General features: G+C 44.3%; 3 protein-coding genes and 1 pseudogene across 3 annotated transcripts; all 4 read right to left on the bottom strand.

Moving 5' to 3' along the window:
• On the bottom strand, window positions 1-5,539 carry LOC136491384 (putative glucose-6-phosphate 1-epimerase). Its single transcript, XM_066487659.1, has 9 exons — window positions 5,284-5,539; window positions 3,687-3,761; window positions 3,239-3,295; window positions 2,994-3,154; window positions 2,770-2,910; window positions 1,745-1,847; window positions 1,572-1,671; window positions 1,239-1,479; window positions 1-354 (listed from the first exon to the last, which is right to left on the bottom strand). The coding sequence occupies exons 1-8, from the start codon at window positions 5,401-5,403 to the stop codon at window positions 1,268-1,270; spliced, it is 969 nt and encodes a 322-aa protein (XP_066343756.1). The 5' UTR covers window positions 5,404-5,539; the 3' UTR covers window positions 1-354; window positions 1,239-1,267.
• Window positions 5,540-5,867: 328 nt separating this feature from the next.
• Window positions 5,868-15,123, bottom strand: LOC136491385 (probable protein-S-isoprenylcysteine O-methyltransferase). The gene is made up of 5 exons (XM_066487660.1): window positions 14,644-15,123; window positions 12,735-12,978; window positions 12,494-12,622; window positions 12,230-12,338; window positions 5,868-6,606 (listed from the first exon to the last, which is right to left on the bottom strand). The coding sequence occupies exons 1-4, from the start codon at window positions 14,861-14,863 to the stop codon at window positions 12,248-12,250; spliced, it is 684 nt and encodes a 227-aa protein (XP_066343757.1). The 5' UTR covers window positions 14,864-15,123; the 3' UTR covers window positions 5,868-6,606; window positions 12,230-12,247.
• Window positions 7,171-7,893, bottom strand: LOC136492310 (secreted RxLR effector protein 161-like). The gene has a single exon (XM_066488371.1). It carries the CDS (start codon window positions 7,891-7,893, stop codon window positions 7,171-7,173), a length of 723 nt encoding a protein of 240 aa, XP_066344468.1.
• On the bottom strand, window positions 9,363-11,738 carry LOC136491383 (uncharacterized; annotated as a pseudogene).
• Window positions 15,124-17,116: the final 1,993 nt, after the last annotated feature.

Here is a 17,116-nt window from a genome sequence, read left to right as displayed (position 1 = left end):
TTGAGTCCAAAGATAACGTAGCAGGTGAATTCACGAGTCCAAGACAGCGCCTCTACACTATAGAAAAGGAAAGACATCTCCTAGCCCTAGATGTAAAGTAAGGCACCATCCATGTGTCCGGCGAACAATTCTGAACAATAGACGCTATTATTCACTAATTTGAGTCCACTGAGGGCAAAATCGGATATTCCAAAGCTACTAGCGCGGCTTATTGTTGCAGTGACTACCTGCTTCTATATACTAACCATAAAGACACATAAGTGGACGAAAATGGCGACGACAAAGGCCAGTAAGTTGAAACATCTTCAACACCAGAGCAGCCACCAAGTAATGTGTAAGCGACGCCAGTCGTTCCTGCAGAAATGAAGAATTCATGAATTAGGAACGAGAACTAAGGATGACATTGCAAATTGAAATAACTGGAAGAGAGGTACATGTTGACATGACTATGCAATTAACAAAGCTTGAGGACTATCTTCAGTCACTGTGCTATCAATCACATGAACAGAGTTTGAAGACATATGCCCATTGTGTTGAAATCAAATTATACACATCCTCTGAAACGATGGAGTTGCAGAGATGGAGATCCCATGAGCTCGCAGCGGCAGATGTAGAGAAGATGCACATCCTCTGAAACGATGTACCCATCTCTGGCCCTATACCGGCTGGTTTAGTTGTTGTCTGCTTCTGGGTGTGGTGGTATGTGAACTGGTTGAAGACCAATGGTGTACTGTCGTTTATTTCCAGCCCGAATGGAGGAAGTTGGACACAAGGGGTGAAATTCTGGTGGTGTGGGACAGAGAAAAGACGCTAGACGCCTTACTCATGATGTTGGTGGATGAGTGCAAAATTTGGAAGCTCCCAGGGGCAAAAGCCTCTGAGTCTTCAGAGTTTTTACATCTTAGCGAGTAATCCACTTTGATGTAATCGCCTTCTCAGCAGCCTGCTGAGGAGGACCTTGTGCGCCTTGCGCACACAGCTGTAAAACTGCTTCCTTATTAATACATGCCGACATGGTCAGATCTTTCAAAAAAAAAAATCAAATTATACATACAAACTGAATTCAGTCTGCAACTGGAGCAAGCATACTATTTCTAATCCACATTTTCAAGCATATTGATAAATCAAATTGAGAAAATTGCTGAAGCTTAAGTTTTAACTGCATTGGACTTGTCTCTATCACTATCAGCTCTCAAATTGCAAAAAGTCAAAAAGCTTCGAAGCAAGATGAGCATTACCTATACAAGATATTTGCAAGTTAGAATTCTCAACCCTGAAGAACCTTCTCTGGATCTAACTGTCCACTACAGTAACTGGAAGGAACAGCTGTGAGCTCCATCTTTCCTTTCCACTCTTCACCAGGTTTCAAGGTAATGGGTTTCTCAACAGTTGCAGGTTCCACGCACAACATGTGTTTGTATTCTTCATCCCCCAAATCTTGCATGATTTTTGACCTCTTATCCCATGGGTTCCATAAAACTACAAGAGGGAAAAGGGTAATGGAAATAAGCATGTTATAACAAGCTAAACGAATGCTGATGGGAACAAAATCAATGATCGAATAAACTTACCAGTATCCGGAAGCCCATCTTTCCTTAAGACATATGTTCTTTTCTTCTCATGATCAATTATTGCAACTTTTGATGGCACGTCTAAATAAATTTTGTCAATCTTCACCACAAGAAAAGGTTGATAAATCAGCAAAATTCACAGTTTCATTGTGATATTGAGCTGGTTTAGTTACCTCTGTTTCAAACACAATTGCATCTCCTTGCTCTGTGAATCGCCCTTTTGCATTAAGGTTGTCAAGGTAGTCCAAGGTCTCTAGCCCTTCAACACGTACTTCACTGGGGACATTTGTGTCTTGAGTAAGTAAGTAAAAACAACTTTGAATTCTTGATTGTTTGAACAGGTATATGCTTGAATTGAGATAAAAGTACATGTAAACATTTTGTAATGCTTATTCTCTCCAACTTTCAGCTCCCTCCTTACCCATAAAACTAAAGTGCCTGACCCGTTTCCTGTGGTCTAGAAGTTTGGCATGTACCTACATTAATTTTTTTTTTCGAAAACCTTACCTGCATTAAAACTGCAGTATGAAACCATCATGCTTGCCAGCAGCTTCTAATAATGGTGCTTCATTAGCCAAGCTTAATTTAATACCAATGACATAAGCATAAATGCATAATACATCCTTCCTCCATGTTCTTTTATAAGATGCACACGCATACTAAGATTCAAAATTTAAAAACTTTGACCAATAATTTAGCTAACAATTTTGAACTATTATAATACAAACTTGATATGATCAGATTTGTAATCAAATATACTATCCAATTATCATAATTTTATAACCATAAATAATATAATATAATATAAAATAAACAAAGGGTCAAAATATAATTTGGGAGACCGTATCATGTTAAGCCGTGCTTTATAAAAGATTATCAGCCTCATCGGTTGGCTGGTTCGTATCGTTGCTGGTTCGTGAAGAAGTACTGCTGGCTGGTTTGTGTGAGAGAAAAATACTGTTCCGGCTGAAAATTTACGATCGTTTACGACAAACCATAGTCAAACGAACAGGCTGTATGGAGGTAGTATCGGCCTATTGAAGGCATCAACAAGTAAACTAAACACATATAACTGGAAAGCCATGCAAGATAAGTCCACAATTCCAATTCCAGACTATTGGATAAGTTCCAGGTTCCAATATCTGAACCGAAATCTGAGAATGGAGGGGGAATGAACTGATTAAAAAATTATGCATACCTTATGTCAGATACCGAGAAGCATGTATGGTATGCAAAAGTAAATGAGAAAGGTCTTCCATCAATATTTGTATTTCTGATTCGAGAAGTGAGAATCAAATCTCCTCCAGGCGCAAGAGCAACTCTTAATCGAAATTCAAAGCTGCAAGTTGTAATTTTATTTAAAGATAGATGAGGAGCAGAGTCAATCATCGACATGATAACAGCATGGTCTCTAACACGGACCTGTGAGGCCAAATCTTAGTATCTTCTTCGGAAGGCTTCAGAATGAGATCAGCAAAAGCTTTTATAGCAGTGTTTACTGGGAAAGGCGGAGGATTGTCATCAATAGCCCAGAAACGGTTCCTTGCAAATCCATGTTTCTCAAGATTTCCATGTGTTCCATACTGCATATATATGGTTCTTTCGGATGATTGGAGCAGGCATTTTTTGAGCTTATAAATTATGAAATAAAAATGAAGTTGCCATACTTGGGGAAAACAAATGGGTATTCCACCACGGATTGCTTTTGGAGGCTTGAAAATGGCCTGAAAAAGGACTTCAAGTCAAAACCATGTTTAAAAGGTGTCATAATTGATGCGGCAACATGCACATAATAAATGAGAAGCCATGAGTGGATACTTAGTTGAGTAGTTAAAATTGCATTTGTAGAAAAAAAAAACAAGAAAAAAAAAGGGCTAAGGTCATGAGAAAATGAAACAACATTTTAGTGATATTTCAAAAGGACTCTGGAACTAAGAATATGAAGTATTGACAAAGCATATTAGACATATGTTCAGATCGAACCTATTTAACGAATAAATTTGTTGTGGCATGGACAAGGATGACAGAGATGTATCGCCCATGCTTCTAATGCACAAATGGATCAAGAAGTTAACCAATGCCGTCATCCATGACATCTTGAATGTTTCTATATACCTTGCTGCTCACAAAAAGCAACTCCTCTCCATGGTCATTCTTCCAAGAGGTTACTTGACCTCCATATAGATGGACCTTGCAAAAGACAAGATAATTGATCAACTACAGGAGCTAAAACCTGATCTAACACAAGGACACATGATTACAATTTTCATGCAGGTACCAGGCCCTACATGCGTGAGGGATTTGCCTTTCGCCAAATTGGTACGCTTCCAACTTGGATAAAAAATAAAGATAAAGAAAAAAATGAAGAACACAGCAAATTTTAAAATAGGACAACTTATAGTCCTATTTGCATGCAAGAATGACATTCGACACCCACTGACAGAAGTTTTAGAGCCTGTTAGTTCTAACAGAGTTAACTAACTAGTGTGTCAAGTCAAGAAGGATTGATCCAGACAACTGGATAACACTAAAAGCTTACCTAGTTATCATTTGTATCGTACAACTCAAGCACCCACTACTAACATTAGCTTCTCTGCAACTACCACAGACCACAATAACTTTGACTTTTTGTTACGTACTTCCTCCGTTCCAAATTATAAGTCGCTTTGATTTTTTTTCTGCAACTACCACAGACCACAATAACTTTGACTTTTTGTTATGTACTTCCTCCGTTCCAAATTATAAGTCGCTTTGATTTTTTTGGTTTATCCATTTTACTATTTATCTAGACATATTATTTATCTAGATGCATAGCAAAATGGATGTACCAACAAAGTCAAAGCGACTTATAATTTGGAACGGATGGAGTAGGAGTATGCAGTTGCGCAACTTCATTAATACAAACATATCAAATAATAATATCCATATTACTATATTAGTTAGATATATAGTTTTATGGTCTAGGGCCTCAGCCAAACATGCCAGAACTAAAAACACAGATTCACCATGGTTCCTCCATATTATATCAGAAAAAAGGTACCTATCCTATCCTCAGTACTCAAGGAGGCTAGCACCTATCCTACAGGTCATCAGATGTGCATCAGACCAAATTCCAAAACAACCTGATGGTCATCCATCTTGACAACGAAAGGCTATAACCTAGGCCCCTTTCCCTTTCAAGTGGCAGAGTCGGTGCGTCTTCTGCCACTAGACCCAACAAGCAGGGCATTGTCCGCATAATATTTGAAGTCTTTCACCATCTTTTTCACAGTCCACTTATTGAGGTGTAAATGTAATAGCGACGCAAGACCAAAACTACTTGTACAATATTTTTTTTTATCTCTGTGGAGGAATAGATCGCAAAAATTAACTATGGAAAGACTCCGTAATGGTCGAACTTCAATTAGATGGACAGCACCACTAATTCATCCTTCTCGAATTTAAAAGTGAGAAAAACAAAAATTTGCCAACCAGAAAACAAAGCACCGTCGCTTCTTCACGCAAGGACGGCAAAGGTTAAAATGTTAAACGTCAAACGACGGCACGTCTTCAGTTAACCGGACAGGTGAATTTGGTCGGCGAACCCCGAACGCTCAACCCCATCATAAAAGAAATCCACAAGCTTCGCACCCTCCGCTCCTCCCCAACGGAATGGAATGCACCCCAAATCGTCCCGGAAAAGTAGGGGGTGGGAGGCGATCGAGTTCGTTACCTCCGCGGACCAACCGCGTGACTCGCGAAGGACAAGCTTCTCGAGTCCGGTAGGGCCTTTCGTGCGCTCCATGGACGGCAGGTGCGGCGTTGGCGGAGTCGAGGACGACGCGGTGGCCATGTTCCCACGGGCTGAAGTGATCGTAGAGGCGAGACTGCGAGGCTGGACTGCTGGAGACTGGAGTGGAGAGGTGTGTGGCAGCTATTTATAAGCGAGCTCAAGAGAGTGAAGAAAAGTCTCTCCCTTAAAAGAATGGAACCCTCCCTATGACATGCCCCTCGAATCCCTCCAATCAACAAAAATCTACACCCTTCGCTTCCTAAACTGTCAAATAATCTAAAATTTCATTAGGTTTATAAAAGGTAGTATCAACTTTTATACTTTATATATAGATTTTAGTATAAAAACTATACTATAACTAATAATATAACAATATTTATTCACAGAATGAATATTTATAATTATATATATTTAATTAATTTAAACTGTTTGACTCTAAATCAAGGGGTGTACACAAGTTCTATGAAGTAGTATCATCTTATCTTCTTATATATTATCAAAAAGTTGGGATTCCTATGGAATGGAACTATGCAAAATCAGAACAAAACACGTTGGAATGTTAGTTATTTCGACACAAACTTGGATGAGTACGTCCAAACCGAGTGTTCAGCACAAACATTGTGGTTGTAAACTGTGTAAGGCGTCGAGCAGACTGATAAGAATAAGATGAATGCACGAGTGCTTTTCAACCAAACCAAAGCCTCGCCAGTCTCCTGGTGTTAACTTCCGGAGACCGACGCAATTTCAATCGCCTCGCTTCAGAGAATAGGATCCTTCCGGGAGACCGACGCGTTTCTCTTAGCACTTCAGCAGAATATATGTCGCCTTCCATATTGATCACATTCCCATCCAGACTTTAAAATTTCGACATGCCCGTCCAGACGCAAACACGCTGATTCCAAGTATATGCTTGACACCAGACAAAGCTGTGTACATGTGTCAACAAATGCTTCGTCACAAGGAACCTCAGGCTGGTAAACATAACCTTGAAACCATTCGGCTCTGAATGGCGTGCTGCCACAAGTTCAACTGTTGGTGAACATCACTATGGGGGTGAAAAAAAATAGCCTGAACTTTACATCTAATGAGTAATGGCCAATGTAAAGTTGCCCAAATTTGCACAGATCAATGAGATGATGAATAATTCATCTGCTTGACTAGAGACTATAAAATTTCTAACTTGTATCGTATGCAATCCATCAAATGGCTCCTTTCTTTGTTATCTCTTGATTTCATATTGTTTGGTGCTTTACTTCGACATACCTACAACAAAATCAAACACAGTATGAATATCCTATCTCCAGGGTGTGCTGTATCAAAAAAGAAAGAACAAGAATGTTCTGTTTAGTAACCACAGTACACAGACTGCAAGATACGTTTATTGAACCACATTGTTCAAGCTATAGTTTATTGGAAATCTTACTGGTGGATCCTAATTTTTTTTCTTTCACAAAGTAGAAATAATGTAGCAAAATGATGTGAGCCACATTTGCTCACAATTCATGTGCAAGTTGTTAGAGAATGACCAACAGACTCTATTGCAAGGCCCAAGAGGGCAAGTATACACAATGTACATATGCAAAGAAGCCCTCCAAGTAGAGGAAAAACACATACACATCCTATACATCTAACAAAAAGGGGCAGACCCAGTGCCAGAGGCTCCCACACGAGTGGGGTCTGGAGAAGGGATAAACCGAGACAAGCCTTTTCCCCGAAAAATCTACGGAGAGGCTGCTTCGAACCCACGACCTGGTGACTCAGTGAGACAGCTCTCACCACTGCACCAGGCCTGCCCTTCATCCTATACATCTAACACCCCCCTCAAACTCATGGTGGATCTACAACACAGAGTTTGGAGAGTAGGAATCTATGATGAGCCCGGGTCTGTGCCTTGGTGAAGAAATCAGCTAACTGAACATCTGAAGGCACATGGTGGAGCGTCACAACCAGATCATGCACCTGCGATCTCATGTAGGAAGCATCAACACCAATGTGTTTGGTGAGCTCATGCTTGACTGGGTCTCGAGCAATACTGATTGCACCGGTGTTGTCAGAAGAGAGAGGAGTGGGTGCAGTGGCGAGCACACCAAAATCCTCAAGAAGCCATCGTAGCCATATCACCTCCGTAGTCACAGTCGCCATAGCACGCAGCTCAGCCTCAGCACTCGAGCGGGAAACTACACTCTGCTTCTTGGTTTTCCAGGCAATCAAGGAGGAGCCAAGGAAAACACAATAGGCAGAGAGAGAGTAGCGATCATAGTGATCACTCACCCAGGTCGCATCAGAATACGCCTGAAGTTGAAGAGAACTAGAACGAGGGAAGAAAAGGCGTCGAGAGATAGTTCCACGAAGGTATCGCAGAACACGAAGGAGGTGAGCATAGTGGAGCTGGGTAGGAGCTGAGACAAACTGACTCAAGATATGCACAGAGTGAGAAATGTCAGGACGAGTGATCCCAAGGTAGACAAGATTCCCAACAAGCTGACGATAGCGAGTAGGATCAGCAAGTGGTACACCATCAGTGGGTCGTAGGTGAACACCAAGCTCCATAGGAGTATCAACAGTGCGGTGATCAGTGAGAGCAGCACGGGAAAGGCTGAGTGTACTTCTCCTGAGAGAGAAAGATACCATCAGATGTGGAGGTGACCTCAAGACCAAGGAAGTAACGAAGGGGACCCAAATCAGACATAAGGAATGTCTCACTGAGACACTGCTTCACAAAATCAATGTACTGGGAATCATCGCCCGTGATGATCATGTCATCGACGTAGAGAAGAAGAAGGGTGCGACCACGAGGGGAAGTGTGAACAAAAATAGTAGGATCGTGATCACTTGGCGTAAAACCAGCATCGATGATAACAGAGGAGAAACGCTCAAACCAGGCCTGAGGAACTTGCTTGAGGCCGTAGAGAGAACGGCGCAACCAACAAACCAGGCCATCAGGAACAGAGTATCCTGGTGGTGGCGGCATATAGACTTCCGCTCGCAGCTCGCCATTGAGGAAGGCGTTCTTGACATCCAACTGGGATATCGACCACTGACGAACAGAAGCAACTGCAAGAAGAGTGCGAACAGTAGTCATGTGCGCGACAGGAGCTTAGGTCTCCTCATAGTCATGACCTTGCTCCTATTGGAAGCCGCGCGCCACAAGACGAGCCTTGTAGCACTCAAGAGAGCCATCCGAGTGGGTCTTTACCTTGTACACCCACTTGCAAGTGATAGGAGTGACGTGAGGTGGCAAAGGAACAAGATCCCAGGTGCCAGTACGTTCTAGGGCAGCAATCTCCTCAGCCATAGCATGTTGCCACTCCTGGTGAACGGCAGCTTCCCGATAGGTCGCGGGCTCAGCCAAGACGACAACAGTGAAGCCAAGGCGATCGGGAGGACGAAGGGTGTTGCGGTCACGAAGAGAATAACGAGGAGGAAACTCAGGATGAGGTCCAAGGACGGACGGAGAAGAGTCAAGTGGTAGCGCAGGGCGCGGACGACGAGTGTAGTAGTGAGTGATCTCACGGGAAGGACGCAACGATGATGGTGGAGGAGAGACTGGTGGTGGAGAGGTAGAAGGAGGTGGTGAAGGTGGAGAAGTAGGTGGTGGTGGTGGAGGCGGAGTAAAAGATACCTGAGGTGGTGAAGAGGATGGAGACGACAGCGGAAGATACCACTCAGGTAAAGTGAGGAATGAGAGGGACTCAGTGCTACCAGAAGAACCGGAAGGGGAACGAGGATAGTAAGGCCGGGACTCATCGAAGGTGACATCCCGAGAAATCCTCATCCGACGAGCAACAGGATCATAGCAGCGATAACCCTTATGTTCCGTACTGTACCCAAGAAAAACACTCAACAGACTGAGCAGTGAGTTTGGTGCGCTCACGAGGTGGAAGTAGGACGTAACAGACACACCCAAAACAACGAAGATGGCTATAGGAAGGAGGGGTGCCGAAAAAGACGCTCATAGGGAGTGCAACCCCGAAGACAAGTAGAGGGTTGGCGATTTATAAGAAAAATAGCTGTAGAAACCGCCTCAGCCCAAAAATGAGGAGCAAGCATAGAAGAGATCAAGAGAGCACGAGCAGTCTCAAGACTGTGGCAATGCTTGCGCTCAGCAACACCATTTTGAGCATGAGCACCAGGACATGAAAATTGGGCAAGAGTACCCTGCTCAGCAAGGTAGGAACGATGAGCAGTGGAGATGTACTCACCAGCAAAATCCGCATGAAAAACTCGAATGAGAGTTGAACTGGGTACGGATCATGGTGGCAAATTGCTGGTAAATAGAAAGAAATTGACCACGAGAAGACATCAAATAAATCCAGGTAAATCTCGAATAGTCATCAATGAAAATAACATAATATGATTGACCCCCTTTGAAACAAAAGGTGCAGGACCCCATACATCAGAGTGAACAAGATCAAACGGTTTCTGGGACTTAGACTCACTAGAAGGGTAGGGGAGTTGCAACTGTTTGCCAAGTTTACAACCCATACAATGAAGAGTAGTGTCACCAGAAACAGGACCTAACACACCACTACCAACAAGAGTGGACAATCTAGAACCAGAGAGGTGGCCAAGACGATGATGCCACTGCGCAAAAGAAGTGGTAGACGAAGCAGCTGACATGGATGCTAGAGAACTGGGTGATGTGGGAGCCAAAACAGGTGAAGGAAGACGCAACCGATCAAGCTCCCAAAGGCGTTGGGAGTCCCGGCACCTAGCCCAGTTCCCACCAGAAGGCCCATACGGAGATCCTGAACACAACAAGAATCAGACTCAAGGATTATGCGACAGCCATGATCAGTGATTTGACCCGCAGACAAGAGTTGCATAGTGAGTTTGGGAACATGCGAAACAGTAGGAACACCAAACGAAGAGGTCGAAAGAACACCTCTCCCAACAACAGGAAGAGAAGTGCCATCTGCGGTGCGAAGCCTGAGCTGTAGTCCCGTGACCAGAGGCCTGAGCTGCAGTAGTGAGGCGACGAAACAGGGCAAGAACCTCCTGCTCCGCTGCAGACACGGAACGAGTGCTCTGTGAAGTAGAGGAACCACCAGAGCCCTGAAAAGAGCACCTACCACGACGCCCTGATCGATCGCGCTGCTTCTTGCGACAATCCTTCTCCTCATGGCCATAGAGCTTGCAGTAGCCACACTAAACACCAGAAGGTGCCCCCGTCACCACAGGAGAGGGCTGAGACGGAGGCGGGGATACCTGGGGAGGTGTGGCTGCTAGGACGGAGGGCTGCGGCGGAACACGAGTCACACCCCCAGCTCGAAGACGTGTCTCCTCAGCTCGTAATTCAGGCATCGCCTCTGAGAGCGATGGGCGCGGACGACGAGTCAGCAACTGTGCTCAAACAGTCTCGAACTCGGGATGAAGCAGAGAGAGAAACTCGTGAAGGCGAAGAATGTCTCTCTGGTCCCGGTGACGGTCACAGCACCGGCAAGTACCACCACTGCGGAACTCAGCGCCCAAACTATCTAGGCGATGCCAGACAGCTGTCATCTGACGGTGGAAGTCCTCAACCGTGGAGTCAAGCTGACGAAGCGACTGAGCCTCCTCAACAACAGCAAGGTACATCGCTTCGTTACGAATCTCGTAACTGCGACGGAGGTGATCCCACATAAGGTGTGAAGTGGCAAGACCTCTAAGGGATAGCGAGAGATCGACCTCCATGCTCGCAAGTAAGATAGCCTTAGCAGATTTTTCCTCGCGCAGCCAAGTCTCATAGACACCGAGATCAGACTGGTAGCTCTCCATCTCAGCCTCAAATGCCTCAAGTAAAGCATTTTTGGCATCATCATCAGCATCTGGCGGGTATGTGGGCGGCGTGGGAAGAAAAGGACAGGGAGGACAGATCCGCTCACCCGTGAGGTAGCCCCAAAGCAGCTGCCCATCCATGTGGACCCCCATATGGAAAACAAAATCGCCCCAATTGGTGCCATTGAAAATGACAGGGCACCGAGGAACCAGAACATGGTCAGGGCGTCCGGGGGACGCCATGGAGGAGAGAACGAGTTTTTTTTTAGCAGAGAGGAGAGGAGGACCGGCCGGCTCAGTAGCACGAGACCGACACACGGGAGCGAGTGAGCGGCTCGCTATACAGGCGCGGACGAAGGGAGCCGCGAGGCCGCAAGGGGCGCGCGGGAGGGAGGCGTCCGTCGCGCAGGACCGCTCGGAAGGGCAGAGGGAGGTGCGGTGGCGCGGGAGGGCGGCGCGTTGGCGTGCAGGGCTGCGCGAGCGGCGGCGGGCCGGCGCGGTGGCGCGGGAGGGCGTCGCGGTGGCGCGCGAGCGTGCGGCGCGGGTTCGCGATGGCTGCGCGTGGGATTGGTCTGAGGTAAGAAAACCTAGCTCTTTGATACCATGTTAGAGAATGAGCAACGGACTCTATTGCAAGGCCCAAGAGGGCAAGTATACACAATGTACATATGCAAAGAAGCCCTCCAAGTAGAGGGAAAACACATACACATCCTATACATCTAACACAAGTAAAATGTGAGATGTCAAGCCACAAGGACATGTTAAATTATGAACCATACATACTTTCCAATATAGTGTAAAGAAAGCACTTTAAATGTGAAAAATAGATGTGAGAAGTTATTGTAAAATAGATGTGAGAAGTTATTGTGCACAAAATAGCTATAATTCTGGGCTAGGGATAAAATATTTAAACTACACATGTTCCTATGAGAAAAGAAACAAAATTATGATATTATTATTGTTCAAATTCTCTTTCTTTTAGGAGAAAGCATGTATCCACCGGTTTTATTATAGCACTACCGCTGGGTTTGAAAATTAAAGAAAACATGAAGAGCAGCTAGTTAAATCTTAAAGTTTGAAGTACATGGTATCAAATAGGAACTTAAAAGTCAAGGATTCAAGGGCATACTTTGCAAGTGCGATACTTTCATTTAATAAATGGTAATCCAGAGTGTACTCTCTGTGCGTATTCATCGTATTCTGAGCCAAAGAACTGCCTCAAGAAAAATTCTTCATACCTGCTCTGGGTGAAGGAATCACAAGAAAAACTAGTTTTACTCTTTTCACGAAGATGTTCATATTCAATGGGTGATGAAAACACATAAAGTGGTATGCTTCTGACAGTTCAATAATTGAGATGAAGAGTCTATAAAATATTTTTCAGGCAGGATACGGTATCCGTTTTGAAAAGAATCGCCACAAGACCAATGTGAATGCAACTGTTGATAATGGATTACACAGCATAACCTGGGTTCCTACTGCCCATATAAGAAAGCCAGAATACCCAGGATGGCGCATAAACCTGTATAATTAAGCAGAATAGAACAAATTAAACTTCTGAATTGTTGTAGTGCAAATGTAAAGTAGTAACTCAATAATTTTGGAACTATTGCAAAAAGTAAAGAATCATTTACCTATACAGTCCATGGGTGATCAACTGATGCTGATCTTCATAACAAGTTCTTATAACGTGCGTGAAGGCACGTCCAGCTGTCACTACAGAAAGTTTACGGATAATTTCACCGACAATAACCATTAGAAGGCCAGTATTACTGACAAACCAGTACTCCTTTACTTCCGGGAAAATAAGAATTTCTGTCAGGTGTTCCAGCATTGCAAAACCCATTGCCAATACATACTGCTTGCTAATAAGAAGTGCTGCAAGACAAGCAACTTCATTACTAACAACACCGCCAAAAATAAAGATAGGATAATGCAAAGTATAATCTAAACTGTAAGAAATTAAGGAAAAAAAGCTAATAATCAATAGTATCAACATACGCATGCCAAATGCTTCTTCAGGTGCTGTTTGATCAGTGTCCAGTTGCTAAAAAAAAAGTTTTGGGCTTTTGGCTGTGTTATTTGAATACTGAATATCGACCATCCTACAGTTTTGGTGGATTGGACTTCTTGTCCACAAAAGACCACTACAATTTTGAGAACTCTTGATATATTCGCCATTGCCATCAGAGCGAATTTAAAGATTTAACAGTTTAAAACAAAACCAGCATCACACTAGGCTATGTTTCAGAGAATATTTATGTATGCATTAGTGTTCTGAAATGAGAATACCGTGAACATTGGTGTAACCTAGTGCCTGTTTTGGAAAGAACCCTAGTTTGATCGCATACTACATCAGCTAGCCAAATGCAAGCTACAGTTGCACAAGCCCAGTTAAAAGTAACTAATCAATTCATACTCTATTTGCTTTGAGGGGAAGAGAGTAAAGGCTCCTACAGATATTTTATGTTTGATTTGTTCTATGCTGGTATATTGGGCAGGGCTTCAGAAACAAGAGGTTGCAACTCAGATGGAACATGGGGCGGCGATTCTGAAGTCAGTGGCTTTGCAATTCCACCAACAAGTCCAACAGAAGGGGGGTGACTCTCAGGCGATCATCAAGACTTGAAGGCTTCAGTTCTTTGCTGCTTGGAAGTCAGTCATCGCTGGCCTGCATGCCGTGGCAGCCTCATCTGGCTTGTATTAAGTTGGGTCAGTTTTCAGTGTTAGCTTCTTATGTCGGTCTGAAACCTGTTGTTTGCTGGATGTGGCGTAGCCGCCATCGCTTTTTTGGTTGCTTCTCTGGCTGAGCCCTTTGTGCTTGGGCTGGAGGGAAAGTAATGTCTCGGAAACTGGGTAGATGACTTGAAACCTGTGTAAATTCTTTACTAACCGTAATGAAAATTCGGTTCGTCCAGTGTGGAAAAAAAACTAATGACTTATGAACCAATTAATTAGTTATAAGTTTCATTTGTCAATTGTCAAAACCTGCTCCATTGGTGAATTTTGATCATACTTTCCAATTTTGGAGCTTTTAACTAAAAAAATCCCATTACGATATGTTCCTTAATTTCTAAATTCATTAGGAGCAACACTTGGTAGCTTGTTTCTGTTAAATGGAATAGATAGGGGCTAGCTGCTAAAGTTAACATAGATCAGACAGCAAAAGCAGTTTACAAAATATAGACTACAAAGTCTACTACAAATACTCTGGCTAGGTCAAATGACAGCTCAAACCCAAGCAAGAAATTGCCAAGACATAGTCACATCTTTACTCAGCAGCAATTTGCTTCAACTACTCAGTGAGACTGCTAGAATCTAGTAACGAGACTGAGGTGCAATCTAGGAATAGCTTTCAAATCTAGTAAACCTCACGAGCACAATTCAACTCACGCAGCGATTTGCTTCAACTTCTCAGTAGAGCGCTAGAATTTACTCCAGATTTAGGATTTGCACGACACCAGTTTCAAATCCACCGAATTTCACGAACACAGTCCAAGCCGCACTCAAATCAGAAGAGACATGGAGTCATGGCGCACTCACAAGTAGCGGTGACGTTCTGGCGGCCGTGGAAAGCGGCAGCGAGGACGTACTCGGAGCCGTGGAAGAAGACCAGCGCGGCCGCAAACTGCCACGCCTGTCTCCGGCCGGACATGGCCAGAGCGGGGATATGGAGCCCGAGGGTTGTGCTAGGGCTCTGGGGTGCTGCCGTGCTAGGAGGAGATGCTTCACCGCGAGGTGGGTCGAGGAGGGGATGCCGCATGCGGGCACTTTTAGACCAAAGGCATGCCTAGGCTTTTTCGCCACGCGCCTGTACGGGAAAAGCGAAGCTTGTGCGGCGTCTGTGCTCTACCGCGGCATCGGCGGCGTACCGCGCCGCCGCGCGTGCCGGTGCTGCTGTGAGACGGCAGTGGCGGCGAGAGGTTTGCGGCGCTGCTGGAGATAGGGCCACTGCGATGGAGAAGGAGAAGTGAGGGATCGGGCTCGGCCGCACAGGAGGCCCGGGGCCCGGAACCAGTTGGGTCCGGCTGGTGCCCAAACATCAAACATGGCTGGATCGGACCCGATAGCAATATATCAGATATACAAAGTTGAAGGAAAAATGAGTCATATCTTCCGTTAGCTGTGGCTTGTCGTAAACGATCGTAAATTTTTAGTCGGAATAGTATTTTTCTCTTATACAAACCAGCCAGCAGTACTTCTTCACGAACCAGCAACGATACGAACCAGCTAACCGAACATGCTGCGTATTGATAGTATATATAGATTTTGTTAATGATGAAAAGAAATCACCTGAGAATTTTTTTCAATTAGATCTATAGCTACTGTTTGTTCTCTATTTCTAATTTATCATTAACCAAAGATATATGGCCTGTTTGGTATAGCTTATAAACTGTTATGGCCAAAATAAGTTAAAATCAACAGCCAAACATCACGCTTTTCAGCAGCTTATTCTGACCACGCTTATTCCCACAGCTTCTATTTGTACTAAAAAGCAGAAACTAGATCAGACCAGCTTATTTTGACCGCTGCTTTTACTCTATTTGTGCAGTTTATCTGGGAAGCGCTTCCCAGATAAACTGTACCGAACAGAGCCATAGAGAGCCAGTTGGTTGTTCAAAGTGCACATAATAAGATATACAAGATATATAAAAGAATAGAAAGATATAGATAGTGATTTTTGTTCCAATGACTTTCTAAATGACGATTTAGAAGATAAATTCAAGATGAGACGGTTAGATAGTCTCCCAGGGATGTTAAAATCGAAAATGGTCATTCTCTCAGATAATTGACCTATGAACTCGCACCTCTACACACTTAAAATTGTTGATTTTGATTATGTCGACGAGAAAACTCACTCATACACACATGACACCTCTCATACACCTATATTTATTAACTCACGTACATGTCATGCAATGAACGTGTACTATATATGGAGTAGTAGCTTAGACCAAAAATTGATGCTCACCGTGACAAATTATATATGCGGTAATATTGTGAAAAATTCTAGTGAAATGGCAAACCTATGAATTATTCCATCAGCCATCGGAGAGAGAGCCATGGAACATGCACGAGGAAAAATACAGTACTATATAGATTGTTCGGCTGATCTGAAAAATAAGCTAAAATACTTTTTTAACTAGATTGCTGTGAGAGAAAATACTATTCTAATAAAAAAACACTGTACTAAACAGTGCCCGCGTAACTGGGCTGACCAGCAAAGCCAGCCGAACAAGCGGATGGTCGCTATATATAGGGACGACGAGGAGTCGGCAACGCTCTCCTCGGCTCCATTATGCGCACGTTCTGGAGTGTAGCGAGCACGAGTAACGACCAGGGTACACAGACTGACAGGAAATGCGTGCTTGCTATTCACATGTGCTATCAAAAGCAAGGAGAAAAATAGCACAACTGCAGCAGCTTTGTCACAAAGTCGCATGCACTGCGTGGTGTATAGTCGGGCTACTCGGCTCGAGCACATTGTGGTTTTTAGTGTCCCAGGTTGCATGTGCTGAAAGCCTGCAACAGATAGACACCACCAAGAGCGCTTCTCCTAGACACGTTTGCCGCCGGTGCACCTCACCTGTACGTCTTCAGGGAAGAGCGCAGCCGCGCAGGTGCTCGAGGTGTACACGTCCTTGGCACGCGGGCTCCACGCAACTCTACGTGGCCCTTGGGCACTACCCCACCCTCCGTCACGTGAGCTCCGCGTCGAGGGGCCACCCATCCCGCCGTTTTCCAGCTCGCACATTGTCAACCGTTGGATTGTCCACCAGCTCGATCTCTCCCCTCTCCAGCTAAGGATGGCAACAGGTCGGGTTCGGATCGGATGAAGTCTCCGTGCACTCAAAACCGAAACCCGAAATCGAAACCTGAATCCGCCTCAAAAACCGATTCGGGTGGAAATCCATCACCAAAACCAAACCCGCGGATACCCGAAACCCGAATGGATACCCGAAACCCACAGATATATATACGCATTCACATGTATAAACAAGAGGCAACAAATAAT

The sequence above is a fragment of the Miscanthus floridulus genome, chromosome 11 (assembly GCF_019320115.1).
Source record: "Miscanthus floridulus cultivar M001 chromosome 11, ASM1932011v1, whole genome shotgun sequence".
NCBI lineage: Eukaryota > Viridiplantae > Streptophyta > Magnoliopsida > Poales > Poaceae > Miscanthus > Miscanthus floridulus.
Note: the sequence above shows the minus strand (reverse complement) of the source record. Positions and strands in the feature narration are given on the sequence as shown.